Source organism: Callionymus lyra, chromosome 11 (genome assembly GCF_982586985.1).
Source record: "Callionymus lyra chromosome 11, fCalLyr1.hap1.1, whole genome shotgun sequence".
NCBI classification, from domain to species: Eukaryota; Metazoa; Chordata; class Actinopteri; order Syngnathiformes; family Callionymidae; genus Callionymus; species Callionymus lyra.
Genome location: NC_141828.1, coordinates 755,631 through 777,085, shown reverse-complemented (window position 1 = coordinate 777,085; position 21,455 = coordinate 755,631). Strand labels below are relative to the sequence as shown.

The following is a 21,455-nucleotide window of genomic DNA, read 5'->3' as shown; positions in this document are numbered from 1 at the left end:
GACAACATCTGACTCAGTCGAAAGCCACGGACAAAATTAAGCCCTGAAGTGATACTAACAGAACAGAACAGTCTGTAACGATGGATACAAATCAAGCTCCAAACAGAACAAAAAAGTATGTTCGGTTTGAAACCGTGAATGTTCCATGAGGTCAAAAATAAACAAGGGAATAAGAAAAGAAATATGTAGTTATATTTATTTATTTGTCTTTTATTTAATATTATATACATTCGTTTTTTAATACAAACCAAGAGCTGTGATGCTAACGATCTTGTTTATATCTATTATTTTGAGGGTCAATAAAAAGCATCTGTTTCTATCATTAAAGAAGGAGCTTCACTCTGTTCATCACGACTGTGTCTCATATCGACTTCATCCTTCCTCCCGTTAATCTTCTCTCCTCCGTCGCTCTAGTAACGATCGCAGGAGGTTCTTCCGGAGGAGGTGCAGGAGGTTCAGGAGGTACTTCCTGCAGATGATCAGCAGTGACCACTAATAGCATGAGGAGCAGAGCCGTGTTCTAGTCCGTGGTGTCGCCTGCAGCGTTCTCTGTCACACCTTCAAATTAGGAGGGAATTTGATTAAAAGTGACTAAATTAAATGTTAAAACCAGGTTTAAAATATACAATATGTTTGTGATTCTCTCAGATATCGTTCTCAAAAATGTTAATTTTGAACATTGAAATTTTGAAATGTGGTTAAAAAAAACATACTTGATGTAGTTACTACTTTAAAAGCTTTATTTATAAAGTTTACCACAAACAATTTCCAAGTAAATGCCTGTTTTTTAATAACCTTCTCAAGTATAAAATATTATAAAAGTTATATTTAAGATATTTTCAATAGTTTTAAATGAAGGAAAGATGTTTTGAACGTAGCATGTTTTCCAAGTATCCCTTTTTCCCGCCTGTAGCAGCCAGGCCCCGCCCCCTTCTTCTTCATTAGCATTAGCACGGTTAGCGAGCTAGCATCGAACAAACCATGTGACTTTCATGTCTAGAATCGTTGCACAAATGGAGGAGACAAAAAATAAAGCCCCAAATTAATGCTGACAGAAAGTAACTCAGTCTAAAACAGTTGACAAAAATTAAGCCCCAAAATCATACTGAAAGAACCTTAACTCAGTCTAAAACAATTGACCAAAAATTAAGCCCCAAATTAATACTGGAGAAAGTAACTCAGTCTAAAACAATTGACAAAAATTAAGCCCCAAAATCATACTGAAAGAACCTTAACTCAGTCTGAAACAAATGACATAATTTAAGCGCCAAAATAATATTGACAGAACTGACTATGTCGGATACAAATGACAAAAATTAAGCGCCAAATTAATCCTGACAGAACGTAACTCAGTCTAAAACAATTGACAAAAATTAAGCCCCAAAATCATACTGAAAGAACCTTAACTCAGTATAAAACAATTGACCAAAAATTAAGCCCCAAAATAATGCTGACAGAAAGTAACTCAGTCTAAAACAATTGACAAAAATTAAGCCCCAAAATCATACTGAAAGAACCTTAACTCAGTATAAAACAATTGACAAAAATGTAAGCGCCAAAATAATACTGACAGAACTGACTATGTCGGATTCAAATGACAAAAATTAAGCGCCAAATTAATCCTGACAGAACGTAACTCAGTCTAAAACAATTGACCAAAAATTAAGCCCCAAATTAATACTGGAGAAAGTAACTCAGTCTAAAACAATTGACAAAAATTAAGCCCCAAAATCATACTGAAAGAACCTTAACTCAGTCTGAAACAAATGACATAATTTAAGCGCCAAAATAATATTGACAGAACTGACTATGTCGGATACAAATGACAAAAATTAAGCGCCAAATTAATCCTGACAGAACGTAACTCAGTCTAAAACAATTGACAAAAATTAAGCCCCAAAATCATACTGAAAGAACCTTAACTCAGTATAAAACAATTGACCAAAAATTAAGCCCCAAAAACATACTGAAAGAACCTTAACTCAGTATAAAACAATTGACCAAAAACTTAAGTGCCAAAATAATACTGACAGAACTGACTATGTCGGATACAAATGACAAAAATTAAGCGCCAAATTAATCCTGACAGAACGTAACTCAGTCTAAAACAATTGACAAAAATTAAGCCCCAAAAATCATACTGAAAGAACCTTAACTCAGTCTAAAACAATTGACAAAAATTAAGCCCCAAAATCATACTGAAAGAACCTTAACTCAGTCTAAAACAATTGACAGAAATTAAGCCCCAAAATCATACTGAAAGAACCTTAACTCAGTCTAAAACAATTGACCAAAAATTAAGCCCCAAATTAATGCTGACAGAAAGTAACTCAGTCTAAAACAATTGACAAAAATTAAGCCCCAAAATCATACTGAAAGAACCTTAACTCAGTCTGAAACAAATGACATAATTTAAGCGCCAAAATAATATTGACAGAACTGACTATGTCGGATACAAATGACAAAAATTAAGCGCCAAATTAATCCTGACAGAACGTAACTCAGTCTAAAACAATTGACAAAAATTAAGCCCCAAAATCATACTGAAAGAACCTTAACTCAGTCTAAAACAATTGACCAAAAATTAAGCCCAAAAAACATACTGAAAGAACCTTAACTCAGTATAAAACAATTGACCAAAAACTTAAGTGCCAAAATAATACTGACAGAACTGACTATGTCGGATACAAATGACAAAAATTAAGCGCCAAATTAATCCTGACAGAACGTAACTCAGTCTAAAACAATTGACAAAAATTAAGCCCCAAAAATCATACTGAAAGAACCTTAACTCAGTCTAAAACAATTGACAAAAATTAAGCCCCAAAATCATACTGAAAGAACCTTAACTCAGTCTAAAACAATTGACAGAAATTAACCCCCAAAATCATACTGAAAGAACCTTAACTCAGTCTAAAACAATTGACAGAAATTAAGCCCCAAAATCATACTGAAAGAACCTTAACTCAGTCTAAAACAATTGACCAAAAATTAAGCCCCAAATTAATGCTGACAGAAAGTAACTCAGTCTAAAACAATTGACAAAAATTAAGCCCCAAAATCATACTGAAAGAACCTTAACTCAGTCTGAAACAAATGACATAATTTAAGCGCCAAAATAATATTGACAGAACTGACTATGTCGGATACAAATGACAAAAATTAAGCGCCAAATTAATCCTGACAGAACGTAACTCAGTCTAAAACAATTGACAAAAATGAAGCCCCAAAATCATACTGAAAGAACCTTAACTCAGTCTAAAACAATTGACCAAAAATTAAGCCCCAAAATCATACTGAAAGAACCTTAACTCAGTATAAAACAATTGACCAAAAATTAAGCCCCAAATTAATGCTGACAGAAAGTAACTCAGTCTAAAACAATTGACAAAAATTAAGCCCCAAAATCATACTGAAAGAACCTTAACTCAGTATAAAACAATTGACAAAAATTAAGCCCCAAAATCATACTGAAAGAACCTTAACTCAGTATAAAACAATTGACCAAAAATTAAGCCCCAAAATCATACTGAAAGAACCTTAACTCAGTCTAAAACAATTGACCAACAATTAAGCCCCAAAATCATACTGAAAGAACCTTAACTTAACCTTTTCAACTATAATTGAAAAAGTACTAGCACTGATCGGAACATGTTATTTTGTTTTTTAAAGTACGTTCTTTATATTTTGTGTTTTGCCACAAAAAAAACTGACTTTACGTATCAAAACGAGTCACTTTGATACTTGTGTGTGTCATGAATGTAGTACAGAAATACTGCTGCTCGTGAGTACCTGCAAGTTTGCTCCGTGGTTTGTCTCTGATGAAGTCGTGTACTTTAAGAAGTACATTCATCGAACTTTCTCGAGGCTGAATCTGCATGAACGAGGTTTGGTTGAAAGACCTTCAGAAGCTGCTGAAGCTTCTTTAGATGAAACATGTTTTGGAAACAGTCTGGTGTTGAATGTTGGATCAGAACGTCTGCGATCTGCATGTTGCTCTGTATTCAGTCAAGATATGGATACATGTAATCATGAATAAATATGATTAATATTGATTAATTTCATCACAATTCAATATGTTTACTATGGAAACAAATAATATACAAAACATAATACAATTTTAACGTTTTATGGGGATTTTTTATCCGATAAAAAGGCACTTTTCAAAAATATAAAAAATATATTTTTGAGGGGAAAAACTTCATATTTATAGTTGATGAGTTAACGAAATGTTTAGTCTATATATTATTTTGAAATCACTACAATATCGTCGACCAAATATTTATAGAGCAGATAGTGCCATCTAGTGGTAGGAAAGGACAATGTTTTTTCAAGCCATCATTACTGTAAACTTTTTTTTAAATTGATGATAATGTTCGGATGCTGTAGATTTCTCGCACCTTCTGTCAATCCAACACCATCTCACACACCTGTTCAATCCACCCTGACAACATCACCTTGACCTGCTGGCACCAGGTACCCGGAGTAAACCGAGTCTTCTCCCCTGCAGTCAGAAGCTGAGCTTCAAAGAGCGAGTCCGGATGGCGAGCCCTCGAGGTCAGAGCATGAAGAGCCGACAGACGTCCAACAATGAGCGCCAGCGATCCTCGCCCGGCATGGAGGGCGGCAGCGCCTCCGAGCTGATGAGCAGCAGCCCGGCCAAGGTGCAGAAGAGCTGGAGCTTCAACGACCGGACCAGGTTCAGACCTTCTCTGAGGCTGAAGAGCCAGAGTCGCACCGCCGTGCCTGATGGTAAACCTTTTTTTTTGATACTTGTGTCGTCTCAAGGTCAAGTTCAGAGAACTCCACCACTGCATATGTATTTATGGACACCAGGGAGGTCGTTGACCTTGACCCTAAGGCAACACAAGGGATACATAAAACACATTTGTTTTCGGGCCACCAGGTCACATTGACCCAGAGACAACACAAGGGATACATAAAACACATTTGTTTTCGGGGCTATGGGTCACGTCGACCCAGAGACAACACAAGGGATACATAAAACACATTTGTTTTTGGGGCTATTATTCACCTTGACCCAGAGACAACACAAGGGATACATAAAACACATTTGTTTTCGGGGCTATGGGTCACGTCGACCCAGAGACAACACAAGGGATACATAAAACACATTTGTTTTCGGGGCTATTGGTCACCTTGACCCAGAGACAACACAAGGGATACATAAAACACATTTGTTTCATCTAATAACTCAAGGGTTCATCGTTTTGAACCATCCAGAAGAGCCATCACGTCATCATCACGATCAATTTAATGGGATAATGATCTGCTCAATAATGATCTGATCAATAATGATCTGATCAATAATGATCTGATCATTAATTAATGTTTATATCAATAATTCACGTGCGACTCCTGCTGTGCAGAAGCTCAGACACACTTTTCTACATCAAAGTTCTGTAACCATCGCTCTGAGGGACCAGAGCCAGAGATGGAGTCGAAGCTCTTACTCTGGTTATTGATCTGAGAACTTCTCCACAAATGAAGTCTTCAATCACACGGTTGACACTCGCACCTCCGGCTCCTCCTGCTCCTCCTGCTCATTACTTCTGAGGATGTATGAACCTCCTCGGTGGAGATCCTCGTGAAGATAGACGGTATCTTCTGAGCCAGGACGAGACGTTCTATGTTCTAACCCAGACTCTCTGTCACAGTGGACATGACGACCGAGGACTCCATGGACGACCGAGGATGTCATTGTGACGTGACGGTGGAAGATCTGTCGGCGCCGCTCAAGGCCGTCATCAGAGCCGTCAGGTGAGTCCGAGCTTCTCCGTGACATCGACTCCTGCTCGACCTTGATCACGAATCTCGACTCGGATCAATCACATGGTTACCAAGTGAAATTATACACGAGGGCTGCACGATATATCGGAAAAATATCAACATCGCGATATTGAAAACATGTGCGATAAAATATAATTTTTCATTGATCAATCAATCAGTCAAATCAAGTGTTTCTTAAATCCACACTTCAACGAATCAGTGTCACGTTCTGTAAAGTTGTCAATTTGTACTTCTATGTCTCGTTGTCGTTTATGTCTCCGTCTAGATGGTAGTGATGTGTTGATGAAGCTTCATGAAACAGTGTCATTATCTTCAGAGTCCACTAGATGGTAGTGATGTTTTGATGAAGCTTCATGAAACAGTGTCATTATCTTCAGAGTCCACTAGATGGTATTGATGTGTTGATGAAGCTTCATGAAACAGTGTCATTACCTTCAGAGTCCACTAGATGGTAGTGATGTGTTGATGTAGCTTCATGAAACAGTGTCATTATCTTCAGAGTCCACTAGATGGTAGTGATGTGTTGATGAAGCTTCATGAAACAGTGTCATTATCTTCAGAGTCCACTAGATGGTAGTGATGTGTTGATGAAGCTTCATGAAACAGTGTCATTATCTTCAGAGTCCACTAGATGGTAGTAATGTGTTGATGAAGCTTCATGAAACACTGTCATTATCTTCAGAGTCCACTAGATGGTAGTGATGTGTTGATGAAGCTTCATGAAACAGTGTCATTATCTTCAGAGTCCACTAGATGGTAGTCATGTGTTGATGAATCAGTGTCATTATCTTCAGAGTCCACAAGATGGTAGTGATGTGTTGATGAAGCTTCATGAAACAGTGTCATTATCTTCAGAGTCCACTAGATGGTAGTGATGTGTTGATGAAGCTTCATGAAACAGTGTCATTATCTTCAGAGTCCACTAGATGGTAGTGACGTGTTGATGAAGCTTCATGAAACAGTGTCATTATCTTCAGAGTCCACTAGATGGTAGTGATGTGTTGATGAAGCTTCATGAAACAGTGTCATTATCTTCAGAGTCCACTAGATGGTAGTGACGTGTTGATGAAGCTTCATGAAACAGTGTCATTATCTTCAGAGTCCACTAGGTGGTAGTGACGTGTTGATGAAGCTTCATGAAACAGTGTCATAATCTTCAGAGTCCACTAGATGGTAGTGATGTGTTGATGAAGCTTCATGAAACAGTGTCATTATCTTCAGAGTCCACTAGATGGTAGTGATGTGTTGATGAAGCTTCATGAAACAGTGTCATTATCTTCAGAGTCCACAAGATGGCGTCCCTGCACTATTTTCCTTGAACAACTGTTCTAATGAAACATTTTTAAAGTGATGGCGCCACCTACTGACCTCTGAACAACATGACACTGCTTCATGAAGCTTCATCAACACATCACCATCTGGGTCAAGAAATAAATATTGCTATTGCTAGGTATTACTTTTGATTAAATATGGTCTTACTAACTTACTATGGATTAATTTAATTCAGATTAAATATTTAAGAACTTTATTATCTTAAAATCTCCAGCGTCTTCCAGAATAAGCATAATTCAGCTTTTAATGAATTATTAATAAGAAATTATATATATATATATATATATATATATATATATATATATATATATATATATATATATATATATTATAAGAAATAAAGATGATTGCAGTTAAAGGTAGTTGGTTTTGCAACATTCAATTATATGATCGACTGAATAATATATATTTTATTAAAGCTTGTCCGACGTTAAAATAATATTACATTTTTTATTATAACTACTACACCAGCTAAGTATTCGACTTCTGTTCTGTCTGAACGACTGATACTAAATCATGAACAGAACATATTGATCGAACACTTGTTTTGGAACAACAACAACATCCTGAATCCATAATATTCCTCGCAAAGACTGTCCTCTCGTGATGTAAACATGTGAACGTTGTCTCCCTCAAGACATGCTTCCATAGTGTGTGTGTTTCACCTTCTTAAATAGTGTGTGTCGTACCATCTTACATATTGTGTGTGTGTTGTACCTTCTTAAATAGTGTGTGTGTTTCACCTTCTTAAATAGTGTGTTTGTTGTACCTTGTGCTTCGCTTGAGGCCATATTTCAAACTGCTCCCCGAAGGATTCCTCCAGAGGGATCACTAAAGTTTTATCTATCTATTTAATAACGCTTTAATAATGCAAACAGCACCGGATGAGGATGTTTTTCTCTCTCTTTTATTCTGTGTTATCTCCGCTTCCTCCCACTTTAAAAATATTAATATCATTATTTCAAGTTCAAAAGCTTTGCTCTTTATAGTCAAGACGCTTGCGAATGAGTCTGTAAAGTCAGTATTTGGGAAAATGTTACGTTCAAAACTGAACGACATCACAAAAGTGAATTTGTGCGAAGAATAATGTTGACTTTACTCAAGTCTCAAGTAGCTACCGTATTTTCCCGACTATAAGTCGCAGTTTTTTTCATAGTTTGTCCGGGGGTGCGACTTAATTATTAACACATTATTAGCGGTATATCATTTCACATGTTATTCTCACACTAAACCACAAGAGGGCGCTCTAGGCCTGTGTTGATCATTTCCACGTAGAAGAGGAAGCATCTTCTACCTCCGGAGTTAGTTAGTTGTTTAAAAGTGACACGAGGATGAAGAGTTATTTGGAGTTACACGGATGGTTTGGTAAACTAGTTAGTTATTGATGCTATAGTTCTCTGAATAACTCTTCATATGTTATGTTAACATACCAGGTTCTCACTTCATGTAACGTAACATTATTCTGTTGTTGCCTCTAGTTTTATTTTAAATTGTCTTTCAAGATCACATGTCTGTTCTTGGTGTTGGATTTTATCAAATCAATTTCCCCAAAAAAATGCGACTTATACTCCAGTGCGACTTATATATGTTTTTACTTCTTTATTATGCATTTTATGTCTGGAGCGACTTGTACTCCGGAGACACTTATAGTCCAGAAAATACGGTACTTATTAGTCGAATCATTGCAAGGATGATGTGGCAAATCCTCCCGCGGATTATTATCCAAAATGTTAGTCTGGTGTTTGAGGAACTCGGAGAACCATCTGAAGGCGTCGCTCCACGCGGCGTCCACTCAGCTGGCCTCCTCCCTGGGCAGCCCGAGCCCAGGGCTTTCCCAGGGTGTCGGGTTGAGGCCGAGACACCGTCGTCTCCGTCAGGCCTGTTGTTCCAGAGGCTCGTCTGTCACGCCGCTTCCATTCGGACGGCGAGAAACCTGGACCACTGAGAAATCATGAGCCAAATACATGGATTGGTTTACCTGCGTCAATATTATGGACCGGACCCCGAGGTCCGGCTCCTCAGACGCTCGTGTTTCTCAATGGTCTTGGTCGTCGTGGGTCTTGGATAAACATTCCCGGAGGTTCATGGAAGGAGCTGCTGCCATCTTGTGGAGAAATGTGTCACTTGTTACTTGATAAGATTCTCCCCTCAAAAAACTGTTTTGCAGGATCATGATGTTCCACGTGGCCAAGAAGAAGTTCAAGGAGACGCTGCGTCCGTACGACGTGAAGGACGTCATCGAGCAGTATTCTGCTGGACACCTGGACATGCTGTGTCGCATCAAGAGCCTTCAGACCAGGTCAGGAATCCATGTTGACCAGGAAATGTTCACTTTTAAAGTCAAGTTCTTCTTCTCATTTGAACATAAATAATGATTTAGTCGATCTATTGTCTCGGACTGACCAAGGGACACATTTTTGACGAAGTTAGAAACTCCATAAATACTGATATTGATTCAAATCTGAACATTTTAAAGCAGCAATACGTAAGATTGAAAATATATTTCTGGCGTCACAATAGTGTCACTACAAATGTGTGTTTTTCTTCTGTTGTGAAGTTGACAAAAACCACATTTACAGACAAAGTCTCATGTTGGGTCGGTTCCTCATATTCCTTCAGAAGGTTTAACTTGATGGTCACCTGGAGACTCACTGGCTCGTCCAGGCAAGGTTGTGGAGCGAAGACTTTTGAAAATGTAACCAATCAATAATGACATTAAACTTCTATGGCACAATTTTTATAATCTCGTCAAACTAGAGATGTATATACTTTTTTAATTGACAAAAAGATGGATAAAATAACCTCGCACATATTTGTTGTTTTTCTTCTATTTTCTGTAACAACTACGTATAGCTTAAGAACGTGGAAGATCAAGGAAAAATAAAATAAAAATAGAAAATAATTATAACTAAAAAGTAAGTTATAGTTATTTGTAAAGATCTTTGTAGACCAGGGTCACAAAGCACTTGAACAAAAGAAAATATCAAGACACATAAGACAAACACAGGAGTCTCAGAGAATCAAGGAAAAAGCTAAAATAAAAGTGTCTTGAGATGTTTCTTGAAGGAGTCAGTAGATCATCAAACACAGATGTTTCTTGAAGGAGTCAGTAGATCATCAAACACAGATGTTTCTTGAAGGAGTCAGTAGATCATCAAACACACATGTTTCTTGAAGGAGTCAGTAGATCATCAAACACAGATGTTTCTTGAAGGAGTCAGTAGATCATCAAACACAGATGTTTCTTGAAGGAGTCAGTAGATCATCAAACACAGATGTTTATTGAAGGAGTCAGTAGATCATCAAACACACATGTTTCTTGAAGGAGTCAGTAGATCATCAAACACAGATGTTTCTTGAAGGAGTCAGTAGATCATCAAACACAGATGTTTCTTGAAGGAGTCAGTAGATCATCAAACACAGATGTTTCTTGAAGGAGTCAGTAGATCATCAAACACAGATGGTTCTTGAAGGAGTCAGTAGATCATCAAACACAGATGTTTCTTGAAGGAGTCAGTAGATCATCAAACACACAGATGTTTCTTGAAGGAGTCAGTAGATCATCAAACACAGATGTTTCTTGAAGGAGTCAGTAGATCATCAAACACAGATGTTTCTTGAAGGAGTCAGTAGATCATCAAACACAGATGTTTCTTGAAGGAGTCAGTAGATCATCAAACACAGATGTTTCTTGAAGGAGTCAGTAGATCATCAAACACAGATGTTTCTTGAAGGAGTCAGTAGATCATCAAACACAGATGTTTCTTGAAGGAGTCAGTAGATCATCAAACACAGATGTTTCTTGAAGGAGTCAGTAGATCATCAAACACAGAGATGGTTCCAAAGCTTAGGAGCAACAGTCTGGAAGGATTTCTCTCCTCTGGTCCTGAAGTTCAGGAACCATCAGTAGATTCTGATCCACAGACCTCAGAGCCCGAGCTGGGGTGTAAGTCTGGATCAGATCACTGATGGAAGGTCTGACCATGAATAGATCTGAAAGTAAGAACCAGAATTTTAAAATGATCCTGAAAGAAACTGGCAGCCAGTGAAGAGTTTGAAGGAGAAATGTGAGTTCTTCTACTAGAGCAGCCAGTGAAGAGTTTGAAGGAGAAATGTGAGTTCTTCTACTAGAGCAGCCAGTGAAGAGTTTGAAGGAGAAATGTGAGTTCTTCTACTAGAGCAGCCAGTGAAGAGTTTGAAGGAGAAATGTGAGTTCTTCTACTAGAGCGGCTCAGAAAAAGTCTAAAATCTTTCCTTCTCCTTCTTGACTTATTGCTCATTACGTTGCACATCTAAACGTGTTGTTTAATTATAGTTGATCAAACATTATTATCCACACACTACCCGTAAACCTTAAAAATAAATCCACATTTTTCACTTTTAAAGAAAATCAAACAGATTGCAACTGATGGTGTCTCTGGATATTCAATGAAGAGATAACAGTTGATTACATTTTGGTGTTTTTCCAAAATACCATCTGGATCCAGAATCATTTAAACATTCACGACTCTCTGTGGTGGAGAAGTAGCTGACGTCGCCCCCCTCTGACGCGTGCTTGTAACTGTCTTTTAATTTCTGAGCGAGTTGTAAATGAGCTGCTTGGGGGAGGTGTGTGCTGTCGAGAGAACGTTTGTAGATGTCATTGTTATCAAGAACAAACCGGATCCGCCACTCAAGAGATTTTATGATGGTTATGGAAGTATTCGTTCTCTGGCCTCGATTCATGAAGTGTTTGTCATGTTTCCACATGTGTTTCCTTCTCTGCCCTCAGACTTGACACTGTAGTGGGTCCACCTCCACGACCCATGAGCAGCCGAGTCAAGAACTTTTCTTCTCCTTCCCTGCATTTATATTACGGCCAGACGCGGAGGAAGCACTCGCCCCCGGGGTTAGACTGACCGCCTTCTCAACTAACACCCTTCAAACTGTAGCCTGGCCAACTTTCAGCACAGAATAAAAACTACATTTATGGTCGTGACGGAAGCTAAAGTTGAGTCTGGATCTTGTCTAACATTAAAATAACAAATAGATATAACAAACTTAGATGTTACCTTGTTTTTTTGTATCGCCTTCAAGTCTAGCCCAGTGTTTTTCAGCCAATCAGAGCTCCCCTTCTTCTAGTGTGCCCACGGCAAAGTTCAAATGTATCAAGAAGAAAAGATCTGAAACTTGACTTACCGACAGCTTTGAAGGTGTTGTATATTTTTACAATTTCAATTCAGAAAAACAAGGAATTATAAGGAATTATAGGTTTGTTTTTATAATATAACGAACCAAAGTCTTGTCTTCAAAAGTTACTGTAACAACATTAGTTTTAAGAAAAAACTGAAACTGAAACTCGGAGACGATCAGACCATCATCATCATCATCATCATGAAAATCATCATCATCATGATCATCATCATCATCTTCATCGTCATCATCATCATCATCATCATCATCTTCATCTTCATTATCATCATTATCATCATCATCTTCATCATCTTCATCTTCATCTTCATCTTCATTATCATCATCATCATCATCTTCATCTTTATTATCATCATCATGATCATCATCAACTTCATCTTCATCTTCATTATCATCATCATCATCATCATCATCATCATCATCATCACTACTCAGCACTTTTAAGTTACTGATTAACAGTTTTATTCTTATTAAACTCCACATTAAGATGTTTTAAATAAGCCCCTGATCGTCTCTGTAAATTAAGTATAAGTGTTTATATTTACCGGAGCTCGTCTGAACTCAGTTACAAGTGTGATCCATGTCAGAAATCCTTAAAATGAACAAATATAAACTGTTAATCCATCTTAAATTCATGTTTTTATTCTGATTACAGAGAAGAGAATCTTGGTCTTATGGTCCATTTAAATGTGATTGACATTTTTAATTGAGGCGTGGAAAGGGACAAACCCGTCTGAATTCTACAATGATTTGGACCAACAAAGGAGGGTGTTCGTGTCAATCACAGATTCAAACATCTGAACATTTTTGTGCACTATTTTCTGGGTTTGAGTGTTTTGATAGGAAATCCAAGAACGTCTCTGTACATGAGGCCCCTGAACTAGATAGATAGATACTTTATTAATCTCCTTACAGAAATTCGCGGTTCAGCAGCTCCAGAATATGTTACAAAGAAACTAGAACTAGAAGTTACTCTCAGAGGAAAGTATCTGAATATGAGGAAATACTTTTTTATATCCAACTGTACTTATTCATGCAAGTGGGTCTTTTTCTATAGAGATGATTCAATCCACACATTCTTCCAGTTTAAAACTACAGAGAATGATTTTCTTAACATGTTTGGCTCAAACAAGGTTGAAAAACACTGGTCCAGCCACATTTAAATCATATCATGTTTGTTGATGCGTCAGACTTGACCAGGTCTCTCTCGTGTCTCCAGACTGGTCCGTGCTACAGGTTCTGGCGCCGGCCTGGGTAACCGACCCAGGAACATGTCGTCTCCGGCTCTGCATTATTGTTACAACAACAAGAAGAAGTCGGCCAGCTCTGGGTGGCTTTTCATTTTCTGCTCTTTGGTGTTTTTGTGGCCAGTCAGCTGCGACGTGTCCAATAACCCGTAGACAACCGTCATTAACTCTCGTATTAATGTGTGTTTTTTGCTTGTAGTGATGCTGTGAAGCAACACAAAAATACATTAACAGTTTTGCTTGCAGTTTCTTTCCCTACAGAGGAGCTGCTCCATGTTTTAGTGATGAACTGATGATTGTACTGTGTGAAGCATCACTGCCATCTTGTGACTATAAAAGATAATGCAACTAAAATCTCAAAAGGTGATAGTTCCCCCAAAATTCAAGGCGTTGCTATTATTTTTAGAGTAACTAGTTTGTTTTTTTCGTCAAAAAAGACTTTTAAAACATCAGAATACCTCCATCCTGCTCGTCTGTAACTCAACAATAGGAATTGTTACGGAAATAAGTCTATTTTTAAGCTCGTTTGTAGCAGAATCTTCAGCTCTACACAGACATGAAACACTCTGGGTCAATGTCACCAGTGCTTCCAATATAGACGGTCGACTGGAAAAGTGAGCCTCATTCACGACCTTCAAATGGACAGACAGACGGATGGATGGAGTGATGGATAGATGGATGGATGGATGGACGGACGGACGGACGGACGGACTTTATCAATCCATTCTCAAGATCTCCTTCCGGAAATAAGGCTTCCAGTTCACAGCAGACGACAGAAGGAACTGCAAGTTTCATAAAAACAAGAGAACAAAGTGCAAGGGATGACAAAGTGCAAATATAAAGAACAAAGATCAGAGTAAATAATGCAAAGAAAAGGATGCAAAGATAACAACAGAAATACATCATCCTTTCACTCCATTCCTGCCCCCCAAATCAAGAGTTTTAAAGTCTAAATTCTGCCTATAACTCTAAAGGAACAGATTGGTCTGAAAATAATCCCAATACTTTAGTCAACAAGTGACAAGTGAAGTAGAAAATGAGTTATATTTGGGTGAACTTTAGCTTTAGACTTTATATATATTCAGCTCGTAGTTTAGCTTAAGTAGTGACAATGTCTTCCATCTTAATGTGTTTCACATTAAATACATCCTCAATTTAATTTGAGTATCTATAGGATCATTATTGGGTTATTATTGAATGCAGAGTTTAATCTTCAAAATCATACAATTATAAAATGTTAAATTTCACCTTCAAAGCAGCTAGCACTATTTTTAGATTAGCCAAGCTACCAAGTACAATTTTTAAAATGCTAAAGCTTTGCCTTAGGGTGACGTTGTAGATCATTGTTTCAATAAAAACATTGTTTTTTATTGATATGATCTGCTGTCAGCGTGACACCGTGTATGCTGTGTGATACTAACCTGTTATCGTCGTAGGTGTGTTGCTCCTGATAACAGTCCTGGTGCCGCCGGCTCAACTTACCGTAACAAGTTTTTCCTAACGCCACGGTATCTGTGTTTGTGTGCGACAGGGTGGATCAGATTCTGGGAAAAGGTCAGATTCCTGTGGATAAGAAGTTGAGGGAAAAACTGCTCCCCGATGTTGACCCTCACGAAGGCATGAGCATGCTGGGCCGAGTATGTAAGGTGGAGAGGCAGGTGAGGTCCGACAGTGGCGCCTAACGGTGGGCTTCAGACTGCTTTACTGAATACTAGGGATGGTCGAGGTTTCATTGAACAGTATGATCATTTTAAGGGCTCAGTAGGTGGCGCCCAACGCTTAATAGCGGACTTTACTGCTAAAGTGTAGCGTACAAATAAAGCTTACTAAGTGTAATAAAACGATCAAAACACAGAGTCCGTTCCGTTCCGGTTCTTATGCTTCGCTTCGTGGAGAAAGATGGACAATCAAGAGTGTGTCACGTGTCGTTTATTCGCCGCTTCAAGTCAAACAAAATAGAAGCTTTACGATCGCGACCGGACACACTTTCTCCCGGCGACTGTACAGGTCAATAGTCCCGGGAGAAAAGGTCCCGATCTGTAGAAACATCGCTATATTTAATGCAAATTTCCCGCCCACGGGGTCGTCCTTTCCGGCCAAATGGTCCTTTTTAAGTTCCCTGTTTCCCGATCCCCCATAGAGAGACATCCTGATTTGTTTTCTTGTAATCTAATCATTCAAATGGTCTCGGGTGGGGGTTTGCGTCTTTTAGCCCCCCTTTCCCGGCTGTGTCTTGCTTCGTTCTTTGATCTACGATTTAAGGTGTGATTTGCAGATAAACAGATGTTTTAAATAACTGGTGTCGTATCTAATTCTGTTCCAAGCTTGTCTTGAAACAGTGTGAATCAGTCTGGAGTGAAATGTTGATTGTGAATGTGTAGTCAAACGTTTAGGCTCTTAGATGAAGCCAGTAATTTATACTTTACATTTTTATTATCTTTTAGCATTAATTGAAGTATGGCGTATACGTATAGTGTATAATAATTTTAATATAACAGTAAAAATGTAATAATTCAATAAACTTCTCCTTCCTTGTCTTGTTCTTCCCCAGGTCTCCTCCATCGAATCCAAGCTTGACACGATACTGGATGTTTACCGTCAGGTTCTGCAGAAAGGGTCCTCAGCACTCGCTCTGTCCTCCCTGCCACTGTTCGAGCTGCAGAACCACCAGCGGCTGAACACCGACTACCAGACTTCCATCATCAGCAGGGACCTGCCGTCACCACAAGGTGGGGACTTGGTGGGAGGAAACAACAACCCCCGAGGACTTCGGCTGATCCTGGCGCCCGCCGATGACGACGGCGCCCCGGACTCGGCGCCTCCTTCCTATCCCCCTTCCACTGCGTCGCTGTCACCTTCCCCCCTGCTGCCCCCTGACAGTCCCTACTCCACCTTGCTCACCCCCAATGGATCTACCAAACGTGCCCACTACCCAGACCTTCCGCCGCCGCCTCCTTCCGCGGGATTCACCTTGCAGCTGCCACCCATGGTTCACCCATCTCACCTCAGATTTCACCCCGACACTGACGATGAGAGGTCGACCGCAGAAAGTCTAGCGCCCTCGGTGGTGGTGAGGGAGATTCAGGACTTTCCTCAGGAAGGCGTGCCGCTTCGCGACAAACAAGACAAGTCTGACGGCGTCTTGAGGAAGCACCTCAGCCTGGAGGTCAACCCCCTGGTCCTGCTGTCCGCCGGCTCAGACAGGAGCCCCTCAAACTGGGACGCGAGTCTTGGAAAGTCCATATCCCTGCACAACCTCAGCCAGCCTTCGAGTCGAGCAGGAATCTCCTCCACGCTCAACAGCAGCTGCGGTAGCAACAGCTGCGAACGCACCAACGTCCACTTCAGCCACTGGGACGACAGAGAACTCCTCAAGTCTGGAGAGAACCAGTTCAGTTTCCTGTCCTCCGGGTCCGACGGCAGCCCGGAGCATCTCCTTCAGACTGTAGAGGAGGCGACGCATCAGTCCAAAGCAGAGACACATTTTCTCAGTCAACAGCCACATATATGACACACGCCAAGTCACTGACTGAACACGGGGAAGCCACTTTGTTTTTACTGAACATTTACATGTCGTGAATGTACCATACAGTGCTCTGAGAATGTTTTCTACCATCAACAGATTTAGTTAGTTTCGAGGAAAACGTTTGTGTTCACATTTACCATAAATACCTTAAAGATTGTATTCGTGGCAGACCAAGATGTGTAGACTCAAGGTGTGTTGTCATAAAAAAAAGTGGTCCAAATATCAAGTTAATCCGATAAACATTAGTCCGACAATTAGCTTGACTGAGCAGATTTATGAGTTGGCAGGTGCTTAAAACCTCTTGAAAGTATTTGACTGGACATGAATGCTAGCATTTGGTTTATGAATCTGAGCCCTAAGTTAAAGGAGGTTCAGCAGGGATGCCTTTGACGAGATGCGCGGGAATTACTGTGTTGAAGAGACAATACCATCTTTAGTTTAGCTCGATACGCAGTACGCTTGACACCGGGTTCCATGTCGACCACGAGCTCAAGAACAAACGCAAAGACACAGAGATCTGGTGAAATCATTATTGTCTGTTCAGTTAACAAGTGCACTCGACTGAAAATGTCCTTCGAGCCTAACGTAACGATTGGAAGACGTCGATTCGTTGTTTGCTAACTACGAGCAGCGACATAACCAAACCTGCTGAAAACTTCTCAAACAAAAGAATGACTTTTACCTGCTACCTCTGGGTATTTTGTTTACTCTCTTTTTCTCTCTCACCAATAAGTGTTTAGTGTCTGACTAGAGACGCGTCTGAGAAAGAGAGATGGACGTAGTGGATGGACCGCTAGCTGAGCGTTAGCACCATTGCTAGTGTTGTTAGCTTTTAGCTACTGTAAAAAAATGACAACATGGAAAGTTATTTACACAGCAGCTCTTTGCCTTCATTGTTAAGAGGTACAGTGATACAAAAATATGTATTTGGAGTGGAAATAGTAACCTTGAACTACTTCAGTTAAAGTATCTTTTATTTTCTTCTGATATTTTCAGAACCACTTTGAATACATACAATAATTTTATTTATTAACCATAGCGGCCACAGTATTTAAAGTTTCAGGCAAATTTCCCAAGACTTTGACCCAATTCAGGTGTTCTGAGGACAAAAATCACAATTGGTATTCAGCCCATGAAACTTACCAATGCGAAATAAAATAACAATAAAGCGACGTCCAACAAACACTGCCATCTAGTGGCTGTTGAAAATAAGGACAATGCTTCACAAAGCTTCATCATTTCATCTCCAGAAAATTGATTCACAAACAGATGTGATCGATCTTTACGACACAGAGCTGCTGAAACATCGTGTCCAGTCCCGGCGATGGGTTCACTGGGTTTCATGAAACAGATGATACGGTTTCATGAAACAGATGATACGGTTTCATGAAACAGATGATACGGTTTCATGAAACAGATGATTCGGTTTCATGACGCCCTGAAAACCACTGACTCAATGAAACTTCCGACCCTGGGAGTTCCACCTAGAAAGCTCTGAAATCTCCAACACTGCGTCATGAAACCTCATCAGCTGTTTCATAAAACGTCATCCATCCACCATTACTGGGCACTTCATTCTAGAATAAAACATAAAAGCAGATTTATATTCATCACAAAATATACTGATTGCCAGAGAATTGCTGAACATAATCTATAATGGACGCTCCATACATAAGTGAGGTTACTATTTTAACCACTGAATAGAAAAAAAAACAGGTGAAGAGCAAAGAAACAATTTGTCTTCTTTACGTAGAAACACTCGCATGGGAAACTGTTAAATAACGAACAGGATATTTAAACTGTGAGCACCGAACCAATCATAGAATGACTTGAATGACTTGAGGATGTGCATGATTTCTGTGCCGCAGGATTTTTTTTCCAGAAATGTATTTGATGCCGCATGTTTTGACGCGTCGTATCACAGACGTGCTGCGACCGGTGCATGTCTCGCGACGTCGCCTCCGAATCCAAGTGTATGTGTGACGTGCCGTGAAGTCGGCGTGGAGGCAGAGGTCTGAACGACTGATCCCCTGCTCTTGAAAATGAAAAACATATTTCTGTCTCTCGCTAAAATTGAATCGACAACAAACTGTAACTGTGTTCTGTAGCACAAAGTCACAACTTGCAGTTACTTTTATCTCTTGTCTTTTTGGCATCATTCAAAGCTCAGAGTTTTGACTTCAAAATATGTTTCATGGTTATGGTTGTAAAGTAAAGCACATCTCAGGATGATGTGACAGATTTAAGATTATTTACATTTTTTATCAGGCTGTAGACACGTATTCAAGAGCCTTTTTTTTAGATCCTCATCACCATTTAAAGATTCTTAATAACTTAATATCAGGGTACTCTTTAGAAATATTGAGATTCAAGAAGTAACGGCTTAAAAAGGGAAAATATTAATTTAAGGCAAATATTTATTCCTCAGTCAGAGCTCGCAGATTTTCTCAATAGTGGTACGATTACTGTCCATTTAAATAATATTTCAAAAGTCAACTTAAATTTCATGTCTTAAATCAAGTTTTCTTATAACTATAGTCTTAAATACAAGGAAGGATCCGTCACTACAGTCTTAAATGGTTGATTTAATGATGATGTTTTTTTCAGTTAAACTCCTGAAGGAATATTACAAATGATTATTATCATCTGCGAATGAGATTAACACTTAATCCCCACATTTCCTTTGAGGAATGTAATGAACAGAAATGTAGATACTTAGGGAGCCTTTAAATGTAACAACAATAATTAGTCTTAGAGGAAATAATCTGAAACTAAAACAACTAAAAAATGGCTGAACTCAACTGGATGTCTCCATATTTGTACAATGAAATGTAAAATACGGTGCCTTTGAAGATCCTAGAGATACTTTTGAAGATTAAGCTCCTGTTATGTTTTCAGTCTTTTGCTTCAGCCACATTCATATCTTTTTTATTTGTTGTTTTTTTTTTTGTTGTTGTTGTCGTGAGACAACTTCTCTGCCTGAACTGTAATTTATGACACGACTGGCCTTAAAAACTGTTGGTTCACCCAAAATTCAAATTTCACTCAGTTTCTACTCATGTCTATTCAGTTCAGGAAAAACTCAATTAAATCTGTATATTTTAAGTTTGTTCATAGTTGGAGCTCCAGCTACAAGTGTATCCTCATTGAAACACAATGCAAGATTTAGCCAAGTAGCTTCCGCTAAAAAATATAGATTGTTTTTGTTATTTTTCAGAGTCATGACATGAGTAGAAAACTAGTGAACTTTCATTTTTAGGAGAGCTATCACTTTAAAGCTTGATAGTATTAACATTATTGTTTTTTGAAATTAATTTATTAAAAAGAAACATGTTCTCTGGATGAGAAATGCAAAATTAATTGTATTATTCATTAATAAAGAACATATTAACTTACAAAAATAGAATGTCTGTCTTTCCTGTGACCTTTTCTTTTAATTGGTACTTTCTAGGCGTCACTTTTCTCCCAGATAAGAATGTGAAAATCTGTTCATCGTCACATGGTTCTTGTTATTGGAAGAAAGAAGTCCATTGATACGGTATGAAACCAATTTACTGCACATTCATTGACATCATCTTAACCAGCCTGAAGAACAGTTGTGAGCCAGTGAATTACTGCAGGAGCCAAATTTTATACAACGAGCATCAGTAGATGGAGCTTCATGAAACAGTGTCATGTTGTTCAGAGGTCAGTAGGTGGCGCCATCACTTTAAAAATTATGTTTTATTAGAACAGTTGTTCAAAACAAAAGGAAAATAGTGCAGAGACACCATCTAATGGACTCTGAAGATAATGACACTGTTTCATGAAGCTTCATCAACACATCACTACCCTCTAGTGGACTCTGAAGATAATGACACTGTTTCATGAAGCTTCATCAACACATCACTACCCTCTAGTGGACTCTGAAGATAATGACACTGTTTCATGAAGCTTCATCAACACATCACTACCCTCTAGTGGACTCTGAAGATAATGACACTGTTTCATGAAGCTTCATCAACACATCACTACCATCTAGTGGACTCTGAAGATAATGACACTGTTTCATGAAGCTTCATCAACACATCACTACCATCTAGTGGACTCTGACGATAATGACACTGTTTCATGAAGCTTTCAAAAAAAAAACAAAGAGTCTACTAAGGAATCATTAAAAAAAATACTAAAATACAAACTACTAAAACTACTTGCTACATGATCTTTTACCTAACGGGGGGCAACATAAATACACTGCATGTGTGAAGTTCTGTCTTATAACTAAAGTACTATAAAATATAAAAAAAGAGATGATATTATTAATTATTTTAATATTATATATTTTTTAAAACATCCCGGTTAATGTATGT

General features: G+C 38.7%; 1 protein-coding gene across 1 annotated transcript in view; it reads left to right on the top strand.

Moving 5' to 3' along the window:
* kcnq5a (potassium voltage-gated channel, KQT-like subfamily, member 5a) overlaps positions 1–20,345 on the top strand; it is a 111,627-nt gene extending 91,282 nt beyond the window's left edge. The window contains exons 9-15 of the mRNA XM_087802329.1: positions 4,515–4,752; positions 5,679–5,781; positions 9,311–9,442; positions 11,915–12,031; positions 13,553–13,663; positions 15,112–15,238; positions 16,132–20,345. Of these exons, the coding sequence (XP_087658455.1) occupies positions 4,515–4,752; positions 5,679–5,781; positions 9,311–9,442; positions 11,915–12,031; positions 13,553–13,663; positions 15,112–15,238; positions 16,132–17,091 (1,788 nt within the window). The 3' untranslated portion in view covers positions 17,092–20,345. The remainder of the gene's footprint in view (positions 1–4,514; positions 4,753–5,678; positions 5,782–9,310; positions 9,443–11,914; positions 12,032–13,552; positions 13,664–15,111; positions 15,239–16,131) is intronic.
* The last annotated feature ends 1,110 nt before the right edge of the window (positions 20,346–21,455 follow it).